This window comes from Salvia miltiorrhiza, chromosome 8 (genome assembly GCF_028751815.1).
Source record: "Salvia miltiorrhiza cultivar Shanhuang (shh) chromosome 8, IMPLAD_Smil_shh, whole genome shotgun sequence".
NCBI classification, from domain to species: Eukaryota; Viridiplantae; Streptophyta; class Magnoliopsida; order Lamiales; family Lamiaceae; genus Salvia; species Salvia miltiorrhiza.
Window position 1 is genome coordinate 14284244 of NC_080394.1, and position 25000 is coordinate 14309243.

General features: G+C 36.9%; 3 protein-coding genes and 1 pseudogene across 5 annotated transcripts in view; 2 read left to right on the forward strand and 2 right to left on the reverse strand.

The window, feature by feature from the left end:
• Positions 1 to 2757: 2757 nt before the first annotated feature.
• LOC131001251 (MYB-like transcription factor EOBI) lies at positions 2758 to 3803 on the forward strand (annotated as a pseudogene).
• Positions 3804 to 10300: 6497 nt separating this feature from the next.
• LOC131001252 (haloacid dehalogenase-like hydrolase domain-containing protein At2g33255) lies at positions 10301 to 13635 on the reverse strand. Of its 2 annotated transcripts, XM_057927589.1 has the most exons (6): positions 12994 to 13498; positions 12011 to 12053; positions 11397 to 11457; positions 11066 to 11200; positions 10794 to 10849; positions 10301 to 10671 (listed from the first exon to the last, which is right to left on the reverse strand). In XM_057927589.1, the coding sequence occupies exons 1-6, from the start codon at positions 13397 to 13399 to the stop codon at positions 10590 to 10592; spliced, it is 783 nt and encodes a 260-aa protein (XP_057783572.1). In that variant the 5' UTR covers positions 13400 to 13498; the 3' UTR covers positions 10301 to 10589. The 2 variants fall into 2 exon arrangements, with proteins under 2 accessions (XP_057783572.1, XP_057783573.1); XM_057927590.1 differs by having other exon boundaries at positions 10301 to 10849; positions 12994 to 13635.
• Positions 13636 to 17021: 3386 nt separating this feature from the next.
• The window catches only part of LOC131001254 (uncharacterized), a 16837-nt gene continuing 8858 nt past the window's right edge, over positions 17022 to 25000 (reverse strand). Inside the window, exons 4-5 of one of the 2 annotated variants that reach the window (XR_009093892.1) lie at positions 23529 to 23657; positions 17022 to 17315 (exon numbers count right to left, since the gene is read on the reverse strand). The gene's annotated coding sequence lies outside the window, so the exon portion shown is untranslated. Of the gene's footprint in view, positions 17360 to 23528; positions 23658 to 25000 lie in introns of both variants that reach the window. The other variant, XR_009093891.1, reaches the window with a different exon arrangement.
• Positions 24187 to 25000, forward strand: part of LOC131001253 (ammonium transporter 1 member 1-like) — a 1879-nt gene continuing 1065 nt past the window's right edge. Inside the window, exon 1 of the mRNA XM_057927591.1 lies at positions 24187 to 25000. This exon is cut by the window's right edge and continues 1065 nt beyond it. Within this exon, the coding sequence (XP_057783574.1) occupies positions 24500 to 25000 (501 nt within the window). The 5' untranslated portion in view covers positions 24187 to 24499.

Here is a 25000-nt window from a genome sequence, read left to right on the forward strand (position 1 = left end):
ATGTTCGTCGTGCATCGCACGAATGGTCATACTAGTTAACTCATGAAATCGTGATATAAAAGTTAACTATGAGTATTTTCAGGGCCGTTTCTGACTGAAAATGGGTCCTGGGCAAAACGATAATATTGTCCACCATCATAAAAATACAAGATAATATTTTTTTTAAGTCACGTTATAATATTTCGATAGAAAAAAAGTATTAGTATTTATAAAAACTAACTTATTCTCGAATAATGTAATTATGAGTAGTTATCTAGTAATATGGTAGTAGCATGGCGAAATTTCAACATTTTTTTTAGAATCCAACAATTTAATTGAACCACATTGAATATAGGAAATTCAACTGCACCGAAATTTAGGGGTGGTAAAGGGTTCGGTTTATAGTAAAAAAATCAGTAGAGGTCTATTTCAAATTTTCGACATCATTTCACATATTCTTTGTATAGCAATGCACGCGCAACTATGATTCTATCGAAGAGTCCTGGCAAGAAAATTAAAGATTTTGACGCAGTCACTCTGTTATCCAAAATATTTTGGAATGTTATTTTTTGGGCTCCAAAATCTTTTAGGATGTAATTTTTTGGGCCCCAATTTTTTTTAATGCTAGTATACATAAAAAAAATATAAAAAAAAGTTTGGATCCATAATAATAATAGTATATATAAGAGGACAAAAATTTTTGGGCCCCAAAAATGATGGGCCCTGGGCGATCGCCCTTGCTCACCCGCCTTCAGAGACGGTCCTGAGTATTTTCAATATTTTTTACGTGTGAGTGTTTACATATGGTTTGTCTATAGTATGTATTCTTTTTATAATTGAATTGTGAAATAGTGTACATAAATTAAACTTATCCCAAATATATACGTTCACCAAGAATAATACCAACGTCAACAGTAAGAGAACGCAAGTACAAATCAATTCTCTCCATTAACCCTTCATTGCTTCTACAGATAGAATTGATATATATTAGATATATATATTATATATATATATATATATATATATATATATATATATATATATATGATGGTCTTTAAGAACTCTGACGTTGCTAAAAAAAGGCACAAAATAGATTAAAATGAATTTAAATAATACAAAAACAAAAGACACTTGGATGATCAAGTCTTAAATTCTTGATAGAGATGCATCAACTACAATACTTGGGACACTTTTTTATACACTAAATTAATAAAGCACTGTCCGAAAAGCCATCATCCTAGTACACCTGTCTCCTAATGACGCAATTAGAGTGTATTTAAACCAATATTTAAATCCCTCAATGCCCATAAATAGCATCAAACAAATCATAGTTAATTAAAAGAATGGTGATTAGCTTGCATCTATCGCCTTAAGAAGTAAGCAAATTCAACACCTGGTGATATCCCATTGGCCGCCTAGTGGTTTTCAACCTTAAAAAATTAGCCACCCACTTAATTTTAATTAATTTTAGGAATAATAAGACAAAGTGCTTTGTGTCTAGATGCACAAGCCCTAGTAGTCCCTACGTTCTACGTGGCCCTCTCTAAATGAAACTCGCCACCTTTCTTGTCCAAACTATAACATTAACATCATTATAATTCTCTCCTTCTTTCGTTTCCGATCAAAAAAAACATTAACATCATTATTCATTATTCATTTTGATTTATTTTTTTTTGGTTTCTGCAGTATCATACCATGTCACCTAAGTCCTTAACAAATCATTCTTTTCTTTTACTCTTTTCTTTTTTAAGTGGATATTTGTGGTCACTATTTTAGATGCACACCGGATAAACCATCATCACTATTGCTTGCAAATTATATTACTTTAAAAACGTAATTAAATCATACTTTGAAAATCAGCTATGACATATAAACCTATAAAGGTGTTGGTGAGTTTTTAACAAATTTTTCATTTCCTTAAATATCCTTGATCCAAGATTTAGTACAAAGGTGTGTTCTCTTTAGTTATAAATTTATCATTAAAAAAAAGGATAAAAAGAATTTATCTCTTTAATTTAAATTCTTCATTTCTTTTCCCTCATTTTATACAAAAGATAATTTCAACTATTTCTCATTACTCACTTTCACTTCAAATGATGATGATAATATTATCACACAAAAATAGATGGATAATTATTATCTATCCTTAGAGTGGAAAGAAGGGTTGCGAAATGTTGAACTTCTCTTCTGTAGAAAATGAGGGTAAGAAGAGAAGGATTTAAAGGGAAAAATTTTGTTTTATGTCTCATTTTCTTATGATAAAATTACAATCAAATAATACATTTCTTATATGACACTTGCGCTTAAAGTGCCACAAAAACTATATTTTAATCACATTTTTAGGTATCATAACAAATTGGAAACACGAGCTTTAAATTTTGTTATTTAATATGTAAATCTAAGAGAACCATTTTTGTTGTAGGTGGTAGTGTAACGGTATGGTTGGTAATTAGATGTACTGGAGATAAATGTATGGCGTCGGACACCCTGAAATCCGAGTAATTAATGAGAAAAGAGTGTCAAGGAGGGGTATTTAAGTAATTTCAGCATGTTATTGCGGTGAGATACAGCTGATCTTTAGGTTGTGTGAAGAGGTGATGATACAGATTATGTGACAAGGACATCAAATTTTGACTGAGCTGACCACCAAAGTTTTTGCCTATATAAATATGCGCCTTATGTCATGGAATTTTGAGGACAACTAAGTTAGACAAAACAAGTTATTACCATAAACCCCCAGAAACAGAGGAACATTATAGTAGCTAGCTAGGGTTAGGTTTGATGTCTTGGGGTATGGGGTGGGGTGCCATAGACGAGGGGTGGCGAAAGGGGCCATGGACTGCCTGAAGAAGACAGGCTGCTAATTGAGTATGTCAAATCCAACGCGAAGGCCGTTGGAACAATGTGGCTAGGCTTGCAGGTATGTATACTTAAACAACGTACACGTGTCGTCATGAATCATGTATTGTATGATTGAAAGGTTATGAATTCGATTTTGAAGGGCTAAAAGGAATGGCAAGAAGCTGTAGATTGAGATGGGTTGAACTACTTGAGGCCCGACCTCAAGAGGGGCCAAATTACCCCCTCATGAAGAGAGGATCATTCTTGAACTGCATGCTCGATGGGGGAACAGGTACAATTGTCTAATTTCATTCTCATCTCATATATTTACAAATTTATTTAATTGTAAATGAATATAGACTGGTCGACGATTGCGAGAAGCCTACCGGGTAGGACCGACAATGAGATCAAGAACTATTGGAGAACCCATTTCAAGAAAAGTGTAACTCCTCCTCAGACAGCGCCGAGAAACGAGAGCGCGTCTTTTGAGGAGGGCAGCAGTTCCAACTGCAAACAACAACAACAACAAGAGCAACAACACGAGCAGGATCAAATAGACATGAAAAAGATCATCGCGTCGTTGCTCGATGATCATGAGAACGGAGTGCCGGGTCTCGCCCATCCGACCGTCTCCGACGAGCAAGGACTTCTCTACTCGGTGATTAGCAACTGTCCAACGACTGCGCCCGAGGAGGAGGTCGTGTGGGATGGACTCTGGAACTTGGAAGGTCTCCATGGAAATTACATCGCAGGCAAACCTAATTTCCAGCAAATTTAGATTTTTATGAAATTTCCCTTACTTAATTGAGAACCAAAGAAGGTTTTCGATTGGGACATAACAAATTCTTCTTGCTTGAAGAAATTTATGTTTTTCGGCTAATAATTTGTCATGGTCTCTCCTAATTAGAGTTTGGACGTGGTAACATGTCCAAATTTATGTTTTGTAGTAAACAACAGTTTTAAACTGGCAAGTTGGAATTTTGGTATATTTTATGTTTTATATTTAAATAATTGTTTGAAATGGATAATTTCTCGTTAAGAGCAATATACTTATTTGTTAGCATGGGAATTAGATGACAGTTTAGGGAGTTTATAGATTCTTGATTTTCTTTCCAGTAACGTATATAATAATATACTCCCTCCATTCCACTATAAGTGAGACATTTTTTTGGCACGAGAAATAAGAAAGATGTAGTTTATGTGTAGGTAAAAAATAAAAATGTGTTTAAAGGGTAAAATTTTTACTAAAAAAAAAAGAGTCTCACTTATGCTGGGACACTCGAAATAGAAAGAGTCTCACTTATAGTGGGACGGGGAGAATAATATGCAACTCAAAAAGAAAAGAATGAAAAAGATGAAAAAAAAGTATGAATATAATAATGTCCTAGAAAATAAAGAGTGTACGTGTGATAGATCGATGAATCTTTTTTGTTTTTGTTTTTTTTTTTTTTGATAAAATCGATGAATCAACTAGTTGGAGTAGTGTTTGGTGAAATGGTTTAGCTAAGTGTTTGCTGATCTGTAAGATTTATATATTTAAGTATTTGAGAATGTTGTTAATTTTGGATTGTTGAGAGAATAGTACCGGTAAGTGGTAATCAAATTGGGCATAATATAAAATTCTATCCTCCTCTATCGCTACCTCCTAGCTCTATTGTTTTTTTTGTGTGTGTGTATGTCTCATTTTCTATTATATTCATGGATGATGAATGTCATGTGACAATCTTATAATGGTCACACACTATGTGAGGAAACAGTAGTATAAAGAAAGTTAATTAATTTCTACCAATTTAATTAGTGCAGAGAATGGAGAAATATTTTGACGAAGTTTAATTGAATTCTGGTTAATGATTGACGGTATCTTCTTCAAGATGATTAATAATTAAATGAATGCTCTTGAAAAATCAATCAAACTAAAAATATTAATTTTCCAACAAACTAATTCTAACGGCTAATTCCTTATGTATAAAAAAGTTGTAGTATTAATTGCTGGAAACATTCATGGCAGTCTTCTATAGGAGCTTAATTTATACTCGTCCCGCTTTAAATGGCCCTAAATTTTCGCCACGGAGATTAAGGAATGTGTGATAACTGATATATAAAGGTATAAAGTGGTGGTGGGACCATCCAAAAAGTAGTGTTAAATATTTCTAAATTTGAGTTGGATTATTTGAAGTAGGACAACTCAAAATAGAAATAGAGCCATTTGAAGTGGGACGGAGCTGAGGGAGTACTACAATTCTAACAAATAATATATTCATGATTAATTCAAAATACTTGCTGTCCTGTCTGTTGAAATTTAGCTTCAACCATAATTCATCAACTATTGAACTGCTGTTAGAACTAGAAGAGGAAGATGAACAATCCAAGCCAATAAAATGGCCTCTTGTCTATTTTGAAATTCTGAATTAGTTTCTAAATCACATGAAATATTGTTTAGTTAAGCACTAATCTTTTGATCATTAATCGATCGAAGAAGATGAACAATCCAAAATTAAATATTTGGACGAGGAGTTTTCATTTCTGGAATTTATATTTAGGAACAGACGATGTGTTTTGCCGGGACAAGCCAAAAATTGAGTTTTAGAGTCAATTCTTATGAAATGAAAATCATTGTCTAAAAATTTAATTACGGATTGTTCATCTTCTTCAGCTGATTAATGATTGAAACATTAGCGCTCTTGTAGAAGACTGCCATGAGTGTGTTTCAGTAATACTATAATGACGTTTGGCTGGTGGATGTAATAGATAAGATTGATAAAATTGATAAGAGTGAAGTCTAATTAAATAATTCATCCAACTTGGGTGATAAAATAAATGGATAATTAAAGTGTGTGTTGAAATATCCATCATGGGTCTAATCATACAAATTAAATACTTAATTACATTGAATTATATTATCAATTATTCCATCCGCTCACGAAATATTATCTTAATTTGTCATTTTGGTCCGTTCATAAAAAAATGTCATAATCTATTTTTAATAAATTTGTGGGTCACTTTCTTCACTCACTAACATGTGGGCCTCATTCTCCACTCACTAAGTTAATTAACTTTTTTTCATTTTCCTTCATTTGTGAGCCTCTTTCTCCACTAATTAAATAAATAATACACTTTTTTTTTTTAAAAATTCGTGTCTCCCTCCCTTAGAATAATACATCTCCTGAATTAACTAAGTAATTCGCTGTTGGAATTAGTTTGTAATTACCGTAATATTGTTTAATTTGATTGATTTTTCCAAGAGCAATCCTTTAATCATAAATTAATTAAGTAATTGATCGCTGTTGGAATTGTAATGACGGCAGTACTGCTTAATTTATTCACTTTTCAAGAGCATTCTTTCAAGGGTAATATATTCATAGCCTCCATTTTACTCATTATAACCCCCATTCAAAATAATAATAATAAATTATTAATAAATTTACTATTTTATCCTATAATCTATAACTCTAAATTAAATTCATAGCCCCCGCACTAAATATCCTAAATTAAATTCATAGTGGCTCTCCCTCCATTACAATCTTCTCTTCTCCTCAATATCGCCCCTCAGCCTCATCATCTACCACACAGCTTCTGTAATCTCCTTCATCAGAACCACAATCACCCACTCCACCCCATCAAATGTTGCATATACATAGCCTCAACAAACACACAGAGTGAATCAGAGCAATTCTCAAACTTTGCGACCAAACTCCATAAATTTAATAAACAAACAAATTATGTCATTTCACGAAAAAGAAAAACTCTAACCAATTCAGCCAAACTCAATTTAGATAAAAAAAAAAAAAAAAAAAGAAGGGCAAATAGCGCTGACACGCATCATCGGAACTGGAAACGAAATATAAAGGTAGCGACTTCATGGAAAAGTTAGGATTAATTATGTATTGAATTCAACAGATGCCTCCTGCAGAGTGCACGCTAATCGGATTCAACAGTCCCATTTAAATATTTTCCATCTTTTGAATCATGTTGGATCTTCTGCAATTACGAAAAGCCAACATCATTATGCAATTACAAAAAGCCAAGACATAAATAAAAAATACAAGGATCGATTAACTTCAGATTGATTTCCAGTAGTGTATGTAGATTGATTTCAGAAGCAATTCCTGAGAACATAAACAAACGAACGAGGATCTGCAAACTCTATGAGGCTATGGAATATGGGGTTAATTATAGGATAAAATAGTAAATTTATAATAATTTATTATTATTATTTTGAATGGGGGTTATAATGAGTAAAATGGAGGCTATGAATATAATTACCCTTCCTTCAATCATTAATCATCTTGAAGAAGGTGAACACATCACCGTAAATAAATTATTACTGTTGGATTCTTTCCTTTCAAAATATTTTTACATTCTCTACACTAGGGACATGTACAACGAGGCTCGTTGGGAGGGCTCAAGCTGCGTTCCAGCGAGCCCATACCCATTGGTCAGCTCGCCGACATACAAGTGCAATTTTAAGAGTCGGGCTTGATAGCAAGCGTCATTAAAAAATATTTTTTTTAAAAATATTTTGATTGTTGGCGGTTGTTTTTTCAAATTCTTTTAATTAATTAAGTCATTCCACTTTTTTTTAATCTAAAATTTCTCTAAATATCCACTCATTTCATTCATTTTTTTTTCTTCACTAAATTCATTATATTTTTTATCCTACTCCATATTTCTTACAAAAATATGTCATCTACTTCTACTCATGAGACTTTGGCCGTTGATTATGACGAAAAAATATTCAAGCTTGTGAGCACATTTTAGAGGCGGCAAGTAATTTAATGTTGGAGAGCCCAAAAAGAAAAAAGTGAAGAAGGGAGCATTCATCCTTCGCATCGTCACGCTTGTCGATGAACGCTTTCATCAAGATTCTTTGCCCCAATGCGCTATGGGGCAAGCAGTGTTTCGGCAACGTTTTCGTATGAGGAGATTCTTGTTTTTATGCATTGTTAATGCGTTGGGGTTGGATGCTTACTTCCAACAGCGAGAAGACACAACCGGGAGAGCCGGGTTCACCCTCGTTGCAGAAATGTATGGTAGCAATTCGGTAACTCCCAAATGGCATGGCCGCCCGTCAATACGATGAGTACCTGAGTGTTGCTCAGTCAAGGAGCTTGCAGGCATTGAAGAATTTATGTCGATGCGTCATGTGCATCTTCGGTGCAGAATATCTTAGGAGACCAACTGGCGCCGATAATCGAGGGTTTCTAGCTATGCACGAGGCGAAGTATGTCTTTCCTGAAAATGCTAGGGAAACTTGATTGCATGCAATGGACTTTGAAGAATTCTCTGACGGCATGACAAAGAGCTTACATCATAGGTGATCATGGCAAACGATGATTATCCTCGAAATCGGTTGCATCCCAATATCCGTAGATATGACATGCTTATTTTGGGGTCCTCGGCTCAAGCAACAACATCAATGTGTTCAATTATTCGTTGTTGTTTAACGATGTTCTTGCAGGAAGGGCCTCTGCCGGTGCAATTCGAGGCCAACAACTCTCACTACAGCATGGGGTCCTACTTAACCGATGGCATCTACCTAGATTGGCTAACATTCGTGAAGAGTCATTCGTTCCCGATTGACGAGAAGAAGAAGAGTCCAAAGTGATGCAAGAAGTTGCAAGGAATGACATAGAGTTAACTTCTGGCGTTCTTCGATACTTCTGTCAAGATGGGATAAAATAAATTTCTCTTTTGAAGATCGGATTACTATCCTTAACTCGATACTTTCCTCAGTTCCACTCTACTGACTCTCTTTCTTTAAAGCTCCAATGAGAGTCATTCACACCATTATAAAAAATCAAAGAAATTTTCTGTGGGGAGAAAAATAAGATGGTAATAAAGTTGCTTGGGTTAAGTGGAATCATGTGTGTAAGGCTAAAGGTGAAGGAGGCTTAGGAGTGAAAGATATTAGAGTTGTTAACTTATCTCTTTAGTGCAAATGGGTGTGAAGGTGGATGCAAGGGGAAAAATCTCTGGATCTGAATCCTCAAGTCTAGGTATGACACTTTAGCGAATGGAGAGACTATGAGGTGTTATGGACATAAAAATCCTATTGGTGGAGGAATTTAGAATCAATTTGGAATGGGGTAGAGGGCAAGGTATTGTGTGACAATTTGATAATTTTCATTGGGGGAAGGAAACCTGGTTAGATTTTGGGAGGATCCTTGGGGTGAGGACAAAGTTGTGTTGAGGGATAAATTCTCTAACCTTTTTAAAATTTCACTACAACGAAATTACAAATTGAAGAAGATGGGAATTAGAAGTGAGGATTTTTAGGTTTGGAATTTTAGATGGGAAAGAATGCTTAATGCAATTGAATTGGAAGAATTTGCAGAGTTGGAGTCTTTTCTTTGCAGGTACAAAATGAACAAATTGGAGTCATATTGCGTTATTTGGAAAAGCTCAATTGATAAGAGCTTCTCAACGAGATCAATGTACAATGCTATTTTCAAGGAGGTTTTTGAGATAGATGAGGATGATTAGATGTTGACAAAACTGTGGTGCAAAGGTGTCTCTACTAAAGTATCTTTGTTTCTTCGGAAGACACTTCGTAATAGAGCTCAACAAGGGATAATTTGGTGAAAAGAAGGATTGTATTTTATGAACATGTAAAAATATGTATTTAGTGTTCCTATCCCTCGGAAGATATTGACCATCTTACGTGTTCCTGTAGTTTCTCTTATGAAATATGAAGTGTTATGGATGGCTTGGGATTCAGGTGGTGGGTACTAATACTCTTAGTAGCCATTTTCTACAGTTCATTAGCTTTCAAAAGGGAAGGACTATCAAGAAGATTTTGAACATTATTTGACAATGTGTTTATTGGAGCATATAAAAAGCTAGAAATGCTGCTATTTTTGAAGGGCTTTCACCGAATGTGAATAAAATTCGTTCTTGGAAGTGGATTAGGTCGTTTTTCTCTTCTTCTTTCACTTGCTCAATTTATGATTTGGTGCTCTCTTATGATGGCATGTATCACATTTATCCCCAAATGAGATAATTTTGTAAGTTGAATTATTGCGTAAGGATTTGAGTGCTCCTTGTACTCGCTTTAGCCACAATTATGATTCTTGTTTTACGCACACAAATGTTACTACTTTTTTTTTTTTTTTTTTGGTTCTCTCTCGTCCTTTTTTCCGCTGTATAACCAATTAACCATTAATTTTAAGTTATTGCAAGTTCCTTATGATCACATGCCTCATGGGAGACAATGCATACGATATAAAGCTGTAAATAAATTTAATTGAGCAGAAAATATATAAGTAACTGATAAATATGTTCGATCTTATTTAACTCTCATATGGAGTCAAGCTTGAGTATTTTGATATTTTTATTGAGCTTGAGCTAAGCTTTAATCATATGTAACACAAAATTATGTGTTCAACTTTTCCCATTCGCAGATGGATTCTTCCATTACAACAAATAAAAATAAAATTAAAAACAAATAAATTGATCAAACTAATCTCAGACAACAGTCCCAGAACTTGAAATGCCTGATTAATTGAAATCCACGCATCTACTGAGGTTAAGGTACAAATCATATAATGATTTGGTACCTCCAACAAGCAAGAAACAAATGATGTTTTACAAGATGTTCTAAACATAATCAGCGAAACAAACTTTTTGTTTCACTAAAAGAAAACTTAGCATTCAATAGTTCATCTAGTTCAAGAAGCCTTTTTCTACCAATCTAAGTTATTCAGTTTGAAAGTGAACATTCATTCACTTAAAAACATGCCTTTTCTGCATTTTTATACTACCATGAATATTTAGTAACCACGATACATTGCAAGACAAGAATTATAGCTTACAGAAGTGCCGACTTCCCATGTGAGCATCTTCAGTTGTGAGCTGCCGAGTTGGGATCAGCAATAAGGTTAAAATTCTTTTCCAGAAGAGACTGAAGTTCAAAAAGAGAAGACACTTTGTAATCTGGCTTGAATTCGACATTCTGGTATTCGGGGGCATTGTACCTTCCCGTTTCATCGAGCAAGCATGCAAAAGCTCCTGCTCTTTTCCCGCAGGCCACCTGAAAGGATTGAAAACAAAGATCTTACGTGATAAAACACGGCAAGATCTACTATGTGAACAGACAATATACAAGGCCGGGTTAGACTAAATGTATCTACTGCCACAAAATCTAACGAGCAAGCCACAAAGGAAAAGCAAAAAAGTTCGGTTGCAATTTGCACCAATCATTATTGACTAACTGAGGAATGTTTACTTATCAAGAAAGTGAACTTACGTCATCCTTGAGACTATCCCCAACCATCATAACCTCATTAGGCTGCATATCCCAATTTGAACATATGTATAGAAGTGGAGCAGGGTCCGGTTTGTAAGGTCGAAACTCCCTGCTTAATGCAGGAGAAAATGTCATCTGAAACAAAAAGGAACTTCAGATTTGAAACATAGAAATTTCAAATCTAGACTTCGTTGGTCACTCTTGACCCAAGTCATGGGTGTCAATTTTCAATAACTCATACCAAAAAATTAGTATATAAAAACGAAGTATTAAAGAGTCAGTCTAAAGGTGATGAAGATACTAGTATCATTTAAACCATTTTGAAGCTTACCCCAAACCGCTTGTGGAATAAATCAACTGCATCCTTGACATTTCTTGTGATCAATCCTCTCCTGAAAATAAAAACAATACAGTCAATATTTACATCATTGGTGTGTGCTTTGGAAAAACCTCTCGACTGTATCCAACTCATACACTTGCACATAAAAGTCTAAAGAACAATTTAATTTTCTCTAAGAAGAACAAATATGTTTTCTAAGTTCTTCTCACTAATTATTGGTATTATATCTGTACAAAATGTTAAAAAAAAAATACTATTAGGATGTGCTCTTTGGTTATAAATATATCATGAGAAAAGGAAGGATACAAAATTTTTCTCCCTTTAAATTCCTCTTTTCTTTTCCCTCATTTTCTCATGAAAAATTTACAACCAGAGAGAACACACCCTTAGAAAAAGAACTAGAGATGAACATGTGGGTGAAATGAGAACTATATTAGAATAGGAAGCCAGCAACAAAATATAGACAAAATTTCCTTGTACCTGCTTTTGCAGACACAAAATATAAAACAATACAATATCCAAACAAATTATGTATATACTACACCAATGGCAATACACCAGCCCAAATAACCACCACAACTTAGTATGTATGAACTAAAATTTACCTAATATTGTTTGACTCGAGAAATTCACAAAGTTCTGCAGCACCTGCAGCAATATTCAACTCTTCAATCAAAGTACAGAACCAAAAATTAAGACCTTATCTATCAAATTTACAAAATGTTTTAAAATCAGATTCAAAAGCCTTAACTAGGGTCCATATAGAACAAACAGGGAATGCTGATAAAAAGGTTCCATTTCTGTTTCGGTCCCATGATCCACACAAGAGAAATGTAACGAAGCACCAGATAATGTCATTCTACAACTTTGAGAGCTGAGAGAGCATGGGCAAGTTTATTGACTCCTCGTATTTTGGGAGTTGATATTAATCTTCTAAATATTTTATTTCTCATCCATGAATGACAATGTTTACGCAGCAATTGTAGATCCTCCTTTCAGCTAGTATCAGATGGTGAAAGCACATAACTTATCTTATGATAATATCCCCTTCACCAAACTTTATAGTTAACAGCACAGTGCCGTGCAAAATAATTGGAAAGCACTAAATGCAGCTACAATGAGAACATAGGTTATTCACAGTGGCAAGGACAAAATAAGGTGTAAGAGTCTGTAGATTTGCTTGTGGATTCAGCCTGAGCCCCTCGAGTTGAATGTTCTAAAAGCTCTCTAATGGAGGAACTGCGCATTGGCTTTAATGCAAGAATAAGTTCTAACAAGCCGTAAAAATAAAAAATGAGCTTAAGCAATTAGGACCACTTAACAAGATTACAATGGCAACTCGTCAAGTCTAATGTCTGAATAAACACAGCACAAACTTGAGACACAATTCAGATTGAGCCTACAGCCACAAAATACAAACCTGAAACAATCCAACGCTCTATTTTTAATGTTGAATTAATATCTATATTTATAAAATATCATCAACGTTACGAAGTTGAAACTGAGATGTTTGAGGAAATATAAAAGTTGGTGGAGCATCTTGATTGAAATATGTGGATAAGGAATTGGGGAAATGAGAAAGGCTAACCGGGCATAATTTGGAGCTTATCCAATCCCTGTTTCTCGAAATCGGTAATAATCTCGTATGCCCGCTTCTGCTTATCGGGGGTCCAGGTCTCAATGTGGTGCAAAATATCGATGCCGGAGGGGCTCTGGGACTTGATCCGGAGGTAGTCTTGTTCGCCGAGGACGGCTCTGTACATGGCGGGGAAGTCGATGACGGGGACCGTTAGGGTTCCGTCCATGTCGAAGACGAGGCCGCGCAGCCTGGGGTTGGGGGTGAGGGAGGAGGAGGTCATTGACGAAAATGCCCTGCCGGGAATGAGGAATTGGAGAGGTCGAGAGCACAACATAAACATATGGAGGTGGGCGATGATGGAGGACAGCTTGCCCTCACTCGCTCCACCTAGATTATCGCTACCTCTAATTACCATCCACAATTAACATCATTATTTTTTTTCCATTTCTTCCAATCCACTTTCATCTTCGATCACATTTTTAACTTATTTACTATTTTTGTTTTCTCAATTATGCATCAAAATTTCACGGGGGATAGCATTCAATTGTTTTTCTAAGATTAGACCGGCTACTAACTCGTAACTACTCATTTCTTAGATCATCATCCGCATCCCATCGGACTCTTTGGGCTCTAAGACATTGGCGATTGGCCCCAATTAAAAGCTTTTCTATATTGGGGCTATAAAATAAGCTCTAAAAATTTATTCTCATGTCAATCAAAATAACATCTTTAATTTTAAAATTTGAACATTCGATGTGATGTATTTTTTTATTTTTTATTTAGGGGAAATTGAGCAAATATTATTATTCAAAATCGAGACGAGCAATATCTAAGAGTCAAACGAAAAAATCTATCTTTCAAATCATTACATCTTGACAGGAAATAGCAAAACGAGCGAGCTCATGGATCGCTCTATTAGCCTCACGCCTAATGTGAAAAAAATCTTGAACCATATGTTTACGGGCATGAACAAACGCCTCCCAAAGGTCGTCGCATAAAGAGTCTGAGCCATGATGAGACTCCTGCAACGCATGGATTGCGAGGAGAGAATCCGTGTAAATCACCACAGGACCAAAATCATGTTCCAAGCAAAAACCCACTGCTACAAGTATGGCATGCTATTCTCCAAGCAGCACGGTTTCTATTGAGCCGATAGGTTGGCAATCGGCGGCTATGATCAATCTTAATTGTTCTGATTTCTATCTACTAGTACGCACGCCGTGTATCTTATGATAAATTTAAAATTTTAAAAATTAAATTATACTCTCTCCGTCCCACTTTAAATGTAATTTTGAGATATTTAAAGTGAGACATACGGAGGGAATGTAAAATTACAAAATATCATCATTTATAAAAAAGTATGCACACTAAAATATAGAATTTGCAATGGTAGTACAAAGATATATTAAAAAAAATAATGATCTAATATCAAAATAAATATTCGATATCAACATAAAATTATACATAATTAAAAAAATTAATGTTAGCTTTCTTAAGACAACAATGAAACAATACATTGCAACTTCAAAAATGTTAATCACCTTCAATTATAGAAAAAGAGATGAAGGTATCTTCATGATTTGCTAATTTTTGCCTTAATATTGTTGTCTCCTTGTTGCTTTCTTGGTCATATAAATTTTAATTCAAGTGTTCTTCTTAATCAAATTTTCAATAAAATTAGTGAAAGCAAAAGAAAGTTCGAGCCAGATCCAATATTGCCTAATCGTATTTCATTCCCTATATATAGCAAGACTAAAATTTAACGGTATTAACTAATGATGTTGTAGGGAAAGTTTTAATTCAACATACTAATATAGCTTGTTTATGTTCGTTTTTCTCTAAGAATGAGAAGAACTTGAAAATAAAAAATCGCAGATTAAAAAAATTTTAGACAAAAAAATTTATGTAGCTTGGTAAATTCTAAATAAAAATGCCCTTAAATTTTATATGAAAATCTTGTAATACACATTACTCATAAAGTAGGGGATTCAAATATTATATGAAAATTATGTGGATTGGTTATTATGAGAACTTAGGGATGGGACGGCACGATATACCTTAATAAATTGTTCATACCTTATACCTTGCTTTTACCTCCGATATGGAGAAATTTCATACATTTACCGTACCTTTATTTCAGCATACCGTACCGTATTTCAGTATATCGCGATTTCGATTTCGGTATACCGTATACCTTAAATTACGGTATGAAAAAATCTCATACCTTTACCGTACCTTTGTTTCGGCATACCGTACCATATTTCAATATATCGTGATTTCGGTATACCACACTTACACAGTACGTATATTGAAATTGATAAATTTTGGTACGATAATATCGATAATTTTGTTTTAAACTTGCTTACCTGATAAACAACATCAAACAAATATAATGTCAACAATAAAACTCAATCGCAATAAAATAAATAAAGTACAAAATTTGTTCCCGTCTCAGCAATTTCACAAGTCTACAATATAACAACATTAACAATACTATAACTTAAATAAGGTGAATATTATATTATAACTATGCTATAAGCCTATAATATCAATATAAACAATACTATAATTCAATTATATTAAATTGTATGACCTATATATTATACTATGTTCATTTTTGTATCGATGATATTTATATTCTCATACTTTTATATATACTCATGTAAATAAATATGTTATAAGTTAGATGTAATTTATTGCATGTAGAACAATAATCTTAGTTATATACTATAAAATATAACTATATAACTCACATAAGGTGAATATTATATCATAAATATTTATAAATTCATGTATTTTATATATATATATATATATATATATATATATTTATCATTTGATGATATTTATAAGGTGAATATTATATACGAACTATATTTTGTTTATTTCTGTATCATTTGTATAAATTCATGTACTTGTATATATTCATATAATATAGATTATATACATCATTTTATAAAACTTATCAATATTTTTAAAAATATAAACATAAAAATATAGTATATTATATATTTTAATACTATAGATTTTGATACGGTATATATACTGCGATTTTCGATATACCAGTATATACCGACAATTGCGGTATATCATAACAAGGCATTATACCTTAATATCGATATACCGTTAATACGGCATCATACCTTATTCCGGTATATGCCTTTAATACGATATTTATTGATTTTTTCGGTATATACCTCGGTATCGGTATATGCCGGTATACACCGGTATCTAAAAAATTCATACCTCTAGCTTATCGTAAATCTTCGGTACGATATCATACCTTACCGAAAAATTCGGTATACCTTAAGTTCGGTATTTTACGGTATGACCGGTATATCGAGTTTTCGGTATATTTCCAGAACTACATATTTCGTGAGAATGCACGTGAAAATATTATACTAAATTTATAATGTTAATCACTTGGAAAAATACTTATTACACACAAAAAAGTTAGTATTAGATTAAATAAAGCCAAATCATCATATGGCAACCTCTATCGTTTTATTCATGCTACTTCTATTCAAATAGATATTTTATATATATTTTACCATCATTATCTAATCCAATATCTATCGTTTTTTGTTCTTTCTATATATAAAATATAAATAGAAAGAACAAAAACGATGTATGGAAGTAGCAAGAAGAAAAAGGGGTTTGGAAGTTTCATGTCCATCCACGATTCGATCGTTGAACCTCATGTTCAATTCTACTTTTTTTACATGAAAAGACAAATTATATATCTACAAATTTATATTAAAATTAATTCAAATCTTACATTTTTTTTTTCCTATTAGACTATAGAGTTATAAAATGACCAATATAATTTCCTACACCTTAGTTGAATTTTAGAAAATATTATAATTAAAAATCATGTAAAACTCAATCGTATACCATTTAATTTAATATTTTCAAATACAATTAATACGAAATAAATTATTAGCTATACTAATCCAAACATATGACAAAATATATGAAAACAATTAAATGCACTATAATTTGTATCTCTCTACTTAAAAAAAAAACTATAAATGCTATAACACAAAAATAAACTATAAATACCTCATGAAAAAAACATGAAAATAGTGACAAAAAAACTCGTAATAAGAGAATAATACAAATACTTTCAAGCTTGCATAATAAACATATACATATTTGTCCACGATATTATTTTTATTTTATGAATGGCACGAGTTTTAAGATAATTGTGTATAATAATTGAATTAATGAGCTCTAGTCATCGACTTGAGCATTTCTGCAAGCTTTATGGCCTCAGTTTCATCTCATCTTTGTTTTTGACAACTCCATTATTGCATCTTTGGAATGAGAAGCTGCGAGAGTGTAGGTGATAAATTTAGGGAAAAAGTGTTTGGACCTGTAAATCCTTATAAATATGAGTATTGTTTCATTTGATGAGGTCAACTGTGCAGACAAAGCAAAGATATGAATTTACTAAGCACTAACTTCTTGTGAATTTAGCCATATACAGATACCGACTACACTTCAAAGCAAAGATGATTAGAAATATAAAAAATGCAAAACTAAGCCTTTGCAAAAAAAAAAATATGGAAAAACAATGTTTCATTATTGTTTAGCCCTATTTTGTGATGATTTTACGAGTCTTGTTGTTGTGCATTCGAGCATGCCTCGTGTCTTTTTGATCTATCCTTCACTTGCTCGATGTTATTTGGGTGTATTACTGTTGTGTGCAGGAATCGGGAGCAGCCGCGCGTTTTGGCGTCGTTTGGAGCAGTTTCGGAGGCAGAGCTCACGGCCGCCGCCGTTCCACGGCGCCGCCGTCTCACGGCGGCCGCCGTCGAGACGGCGGCCGCGGCCTCGCGGCGCGGGCCGTGCAATTCTTGGAGGAAATCCGCGAAGGGCCATCACGGCGCCGCCGTCCCACGGCGGCCGCCGCCCCTGTGCAATTCCGGCAGTTACGAAAATTGCTATAAAATCCGATTTTGAGGGTTTCATTGACATCCGATTTTCTCCCAGCCTCCACCTGCGATTCTATGCCTTTTCCCTTAGCTTAGGTAGATAGAAACATTTTAGATACTTGTGGATTCCGCTAGATCGTTGTTTTCATTGAATCGATTGTAAGTTCTTCATTTTGATTAGTTAATCTTTACAAGCTTTCTTGTTATTGCATTGCCTAGATAATCGAGCACTTAGATAATGATATTTGATTTATGTTTTTGATGTTTTCATCGCCTAGATAATTGCTTCTTATGCGCCTAGATAAATATTGCTTTACGTTTTGAAGTTATTTATCGCTTCTGGATTAATTAGCTTAGAACCCTAGTTATTATGCTTGATCTATTGCTTCATATTTATTTCTCGCCTCGATAATTTTACTGCTTTCTTTCTATTACGCACTAGTTAATCGGAGAGAGTGTCAGACCCAGCTTCTGATTAGAGTGTTTAGGTTTCCTTTCCTGTTTCCTGTGATCAGTAGCACGATCGAAGCCCTGCTAAGCCTTCCTTGAGAGACGACTTGAGTCACCTTACCGCCCTAGGACAACCTCGTATAAATTCGAGTCCATCCGCTAGGTGTTTTTGGATGAGTCAAATTTTGGCGCCGTTGCCGGGGAGGGCTTTAGGCATTTGATTGTGTTGCATTGTTTTCCGTGTTTTCTTTTGTTTATTTCTTTTGACTCGGTTATTTTCTCCCTCCGGTGCGTTTGATTTTGTTTGCTAGTGTTGTGCATGCAAGGTCGCCGCAGCTTGAAGAGAAAGCTAGTACCTTACTTTGACAACATTCACCGACCTCGTGAGGTCCTTTCTAGCCTGGAGGAGGAGTCTGAGTCCAGTTCGAGAAACTTTGTGGAATCGCAGTATCCAGAGGAAGATTGTGAAGAGGATTATCCCAGTTTCGACGAAGAAGTCATGGCGGAGCAGAATGTACAGTATATGGGGGATTTTTCCAGGCCTGTTATCGGGAACACTAGCACGTCGGCGATAGTGCTTCCCACGGCAGTCCGGAATTATAATCTGAAGCCGAACGACTCAAGCCTGCTGCCGCTCTTTTATGGGATGCCGAGTGAGGATGCTCCACAATTCATCCGGGACTTCTGCACGCAAGTACAGACCTTCCCACTGTTGCAGCTCACCGAGGATCAGTTGAGACTCAAGTGCTTACCCTATGCACTCAAAGACCGGGCGAGGACGTGGTTGCTGTCCCTGCCGCCAAACTCCATAACCACGTGGAGCGAGGCATGTAGGAAGTTCATGCTCAAATTTTACCCTAATCACAAGACACAGGAGATTAGGACACAGATAATGAACTTCATGGAAGGAGCTGACGAGCCCCTCCACGAGGCTTGGGAGAGATTCCAAGAGCTCCTCCGCCAGTGTCCACAGCACCAGTTAGCACCCATCATGTTGATGCAGTTCTTCTATGACGGATTGATTCAGACGGCACAGTTCATGGTGGACAGTACCGCTGGGGGCAACATTGCCCGAAAGACAGCTGATGAGCTCAAGGAGATCTTCGACACTCTTGCCGCGAGTTCTCAACAAAAATCAGTCAGAGGAATGAGGGTCGAAGCCAATGCTGTAGCCCCAAACAATGAGCTGCAGAAGCAAGTAGCGGATCTGATGAGGCAAGTTCAGCATTTAAGAATGAACCAGGTGGAGCCTCAACCCGTCCAAGCACCGCCAGCTCAAGCACCTCCACCCGTTCGCGCACCATCAGCAGAAGGTTGTGGCATATGTGGCGAATTTGGCCATGGAATTAACGTGTGCCATCGAATGGGCGAATTCCCACGTGAAGGACAAGCAGAAGTTTATGCTGCTCAGGGCTATCCGGGGAAGCCTCAATTTGAACAGAGGCCCAGCTTTAATCAAGGGCAACAAAGCTCCAACTCGGGTTGGAGAAATGAGCAGAATTCAGGATGGAGGAACCAAGCTCCTGGCCAAGGGTCGGGATCAAACCAAGGCAATCAGTTCCCCCGACCTTCACAGCAAATGGGGTATCAGAACCAGCAGCAGTTCTACCCATCTCAACAACAGCCCTCATTTCCTCAGCAGCAGCATTACCCTCAACCATATCAGCAACAGCAGCCACCGCAGCAACTCTACCCACCTCAGCAGCACCAATCTCCAGGCCCTTTATTTGAAGATCAGATGCAAGCTTTCATGCAAGCTAGCAAACAGGCGATGGAGGCTCAGAGTGCTACCATCAAGCACCTCGAGACTACAGTTGGGCAACTAACAGGAGCCTTGAGTCAGCTGCAGCAAGAACAGCCAACTGGGAAGTTCCCAAACCAGGACCAACAGTCGCATCAAGCTCATGCCGTGGCGGTAATCAATGAGAATGCCCCAATAACCACGGGGAAATGGAGAAGCAAAGCCGTGCAAGCAATCAAGGCTACCCAATGCCCCAGTGAGCCACTGCCACCTGTCACTGTTGCACCAGAACAACCACCACCCAAGCAAGGAGATCCAGGTAGTTTTATTTTTGATATTAGCTTAGGTGGGGTTGAAAAGGCTTTAGGAATGCTTGATTTGGGCGCGGCAGTCAATTTGATGCCGCTTGATATTTTTGAGAAATTAGGTAATAAAAGGCTGAAATGCACGAATATGAAGATAGAGCTAGCTGACGGCTCTATTAGTAGCCCACGGGGCCTGGTTGAGGATGTTGAGGTTGTTGTGATGGGGATTAGTGTTTTGGTTGATTTTGTTGTCCTTGATGAGGGAAAAGGGATTAGAGGCGAGAATGGGCATCTCGTGCTACTTGGCCGACCCTTTATGGCTACCACCCATACTCGCATCGATGTGGGTACGGGAACTGTAAGTATGGTAGGGACAGGTAGAGCGGTAACTTTCTCTGTTTTTGATCAAAAACCTACTACCCCCACTTCCTTAATTCAAATCTGCTCTTATGTTGAAACATTTGATGCTTTGGATGAGGATTGTATTGTGCAGGAATTCCTTAATAAGTTACAGGAGGAGGACGAGATTGAGGAGGAATTCCTTGCCAACTCGCAGGATGAGGCTGACATTGAGCAGAAATCTCTGGATAAGCTGCACGAGGAAGATGATATAGAGCAAGGCTTTCTGTCTGCCTTGCTACTGGAAGAGAAGTTCGATGAGGTTGTGTCACTCAATCTCCTTGGATGGGTGGATAGAGGAGCATCTCATGATATGAGCATGGAACGCTCATTTGGAGGACCCGCAGCTGCAATTCAAGAAGTTATGTTTACAAGGGCGTTAAGGCAGCTAGAGCTTCAATCGGATTTTGGTTAAGCGGTTCTCCTAGTCGGGCTGGCGACTTTAAAACTAGCGCTGCATGGGAGGCAACCCATGTTTCTTTCTTTTTTCTTGTTTTCGTTTATCTTTCGTTTTTGCTTGTGTTTGAGTTCTTTTGTTTCTGTTGTTTGGTGCAGGTTGTTGTGTTGGAGACTGCCTGTTCTAGGGATGCGAGTTGGGCAGACATTGTGGGACGCTACAGACTCACCACTGGATCGGTATTTAGGGAAGTTTCCTCTTTCACCCCTCTTTTTGTTTGCACTGATGACAGTGCCAGATTTTAAGTGTGGGGGGGTGTTTGTTGGTAGTTGTAAATCCTGTGGGTGTCTTCTTGTTGTGTTCTTGGGCTTTATTGTGTTGGGGCGAATGGTCCCCTTCTCTTGTTTTCTTGCTTGTTTTTAAGTACATCGCATGATTGATGGTAGTTCACTGGCGATTCTGGATTGTGTCTGTTTGGTTTGTTGTCCTTGTCTTCTTGTTTGATTTGTTCCCAATGAAGTGTAATCAGTTTAAGGTTTTGGTGCAACACCCTGATGAGCAACTCTTGACGTGATTTGTCCGGTAGATGCTAAGGGGAGTGTTTTCAGTGCAATTTCCTAATATTTGTCTCTGTTTTGAATTGTTTGGTTGGTTGTTGAGTTTCTGATAGTCTGGGTCTCTGCTCCTCTAATGTTTTCATTATGAGCATGGGAAACCACACGAGAACATTTTGGATCACCTCCAAAAGTGCAATCTCGTGAATTATGGCCCATCTATTAAGAGCGAAAATAACTTGACCCCCAAAAAAAATGAGAAGTGTATTGTGAAAAAGTGAAAGAATATGAAAAGGAATGAGATATGATTGTAAAGGAAATTGCATTAGGAAATTCACCCTTAGCGGAGAATTGGGTCTGATCGGATTGAGTTGTATCACCTTGTTGTTGCACTTTAAACCTTAGCTTTGAACACTTGATTGGGGGGCATTGATATCTTGAAGGGCTTGGATTGGTTTGTGTTTGCTTGGTGAGAAGAATCGCTTGTGGATTTCCTTTCGATGTTGTGATTGTTGCTTGAGGACAAGCAAGGATTTAAGTGTGGGGGGTTGTTTAGCCCTATTTTGTGATGATTTTACGAGTCTTGTTGTTGTGCATTCGAGCATGCCTCGTGTCTTTTTGATCTATCCTTCACTTGTTCGATGTTATTTGGGTGTATTACTGTTGTATGCAGGAATCGGGAGCAGCCGCGCGTTTTGGCGTCGTTTGGAGCAGTTTCGGAGGCAGAGCTCACGGCCGCCGCCGTCTCACGGCCGCCGCCGTCTCACGGCGGCCGCCGTCGAGACGGCGGCCGCGGCCTCGCGGCGCGGGCCGTGCAATTCTTGGAGGAAATCCGCGAAGGGCTATCACGGCGCCGCCGTCCCACGGCGGCCGCCGCCCCTGTGCAATTCCGGCAGTTACGAAAATTGCTATAAAATCCGATTTTGAGGGTTTCATTGACATCCGATTTTCTCCCAGCCTCCACCTGCGATTTTATGCCTTTTCCCTTAGCTTAGGTAGATAGAAACATTTTAGATACTTGTGGATTCCGCTAGATCGTTATTTTCATTGAATCGATTGTAAGTTCTTCATTTTGATTAGTTAATCTTTACAAGCTTTCTTGTTATTGCATTGCCTAGATAATCGAGCACTTAGATAATGATATTTGATTTATGCTTTTGATGTTTTCATAGCCTAGATAATTGCTTCTTATGCGCCTAGATAAATATTGCTTTACGTTTTGAAGTTATTTATCGCTTCTGGATTAATTAGCTTAGAACCCTAGTTATTATGCTTGATCTATTGCTTCATATTTATTTCTCGCCTAGATAATTTTACTGCTTTCTTTCTATTACGCACTAGTTAATCGGAGAGAGTGTCAGACCCAGCTTCTGATTAGAGTGTTTAGGTTTCCTTTCCTGTTTCCTGTGAGTAGCACGATCGAAGCCCTGCTAAGCCTTCCTTGAGAGACGACTTGAGTCACCTTACCGCCCTAAGACGACCTCGTATAAATTCGAGTCCATCCGCTAGGTGTTTTTGGATGAGTCAATTATCACACTAATCTGAAGCACGTGAACATTGATTAAAAAAAATAGAAACATGCTACAGAGACTAAAATTTGGGAGAGCATGAGTGCATGAGTACACTAATCTCAAGCACGTGAACAGTGAAAAAAAATCATGCACTAACAGCATCTTAAAATTATAACCCCTCCTGCATTGCCTATGTTATAGATAATTTGCTGAAACCCTAATAAACACAAAGTTGTCCCACCACACTCACCAGATTAAATGTCGGTGCCTCAGCTTGGATATCACCTCCATGTGCTGCTGCAGAGAATGCTTCTGCTTTATCTTCAAGCATTTCACAAGCACCATTGGCCCATCTCTCACCCTTCCTCTGTATATATAGCTGTTGTTCATCATTTTTACACAAAAAATATCATATTAAAATTCAACATAAACTCTCTCAAAAAAGGAAAAAAAAGTCAACACAAACACAGAGAAAAGAAAGACAGCAATATTACCCTTGTGTGATCCTTTTCCCTAGATTGTCTGAACTCCTATTACAAAATATTATGAAAGGATAAGCCAAGCAACATTAACATTTATTAATTGAAAACTGATAATTCTGCAAAATTCGAGTGATAGAAACTACGGCCCGGTATATATTGAAGAAGATAAAAGAAATTCTGCTGATCACAGAAGAATCTGACTTATTTTGACCACCAGATTCTGATCCACACCAAATCCAACGTTGTAATCAGCACGTGCCATAACACTTCCTCACAGTCACAGTCCCATGAATCTCTAAACCCAAGATTCGATTATAATTTCTATGATTCTTTCAATCAACACATTTCCATATTGAATCTTTTTATACCATCAATAGTCTAATTGAAAATCAGACTTGATAATCAATATATAATATATGATTCGATCTATATTTTGCATAAAATCCGTAACATATATAAATTACACAAAATAAAATAATTACCTTTCAAATAATGGCCAAAATCTTAATTATAAATTATACTCCATCATTTTAGGAGAAATCCGTAGAATCTTTGTTTTTAGGGTCAAATTCATACAATCTTTAAGTAAATGATATTGGTTAGTTTACATATTCTGTGCTGACCGTTTTGCCCTCGAGTAGCAATATAGAGCTAATCACTCCACTCCACAAAAAGCTTATTTTCCCCTTAAAATTGGTTACGAACCCCAATTTTCCAACTTTTACTTTGCCCGCTTGGAATGGCTTCATTAAGCTGCTCAGCCGATGAGCTGGCGTCGCTCCTGGGCACCAACACCACGAACGTGGTCGCCGCCGCGGACTACATCTGCAACCAGTTCTCAGCCGTGTCGGATAAATTCACCGACACCTCGTACGCCGTGGATTCCACGTACCTCCTCTTCTCCGCCTACCTCGTCTTCTCGATGCAGCTCGGCTTCGCCATGCTGTGCGCCGGCTCCGTCCGCGCCAAGAACACCATGAACATCATGCTCACCAACGTCCTCGACGCCGCCGCCGGCGGCATCTTCTACTACCTCTTCGGCTTCGCCTTCGCCTTCGGCTCGCCGTCCAACGGCTTCATCGGCCGCCACTTCTTCGGCCTGAAGGAGATCCCCTCCCCCCTCTTCGACTACAGCAACTTCCTCTACCAATGGGCCTTCGCCATCGCCGCCGCCGGCATCACCAGCGGCTCCATCGCCGAGAGAACTCAGTTCGTCGCCTACTTGATCTACTCCTCCTTT

Coding starts and splice junctions, on each gene's coding strand:
- LOC131001252 (XM_057927590.1), bottom strand. CDS start 13,399: ATGGTAATTAGAGGTAGCGATAATCTAGGTGGAGCGAGTGAGGGCAAG. Junction 11,458..12,010: donor CTCGAGTCAAACAATATTAG/GTAAATTTTAGT, acceptor TTTTATTTTCAG/GAGAGGATTGATCACAAGAA. Junction 10,850..11,065: donor GGGATAGTCTCAAGGATGAC/GTAAGTTCACTT, acceptor CAATCCTTTCAG/GTGGCCTGCGGGAAAAGAGC.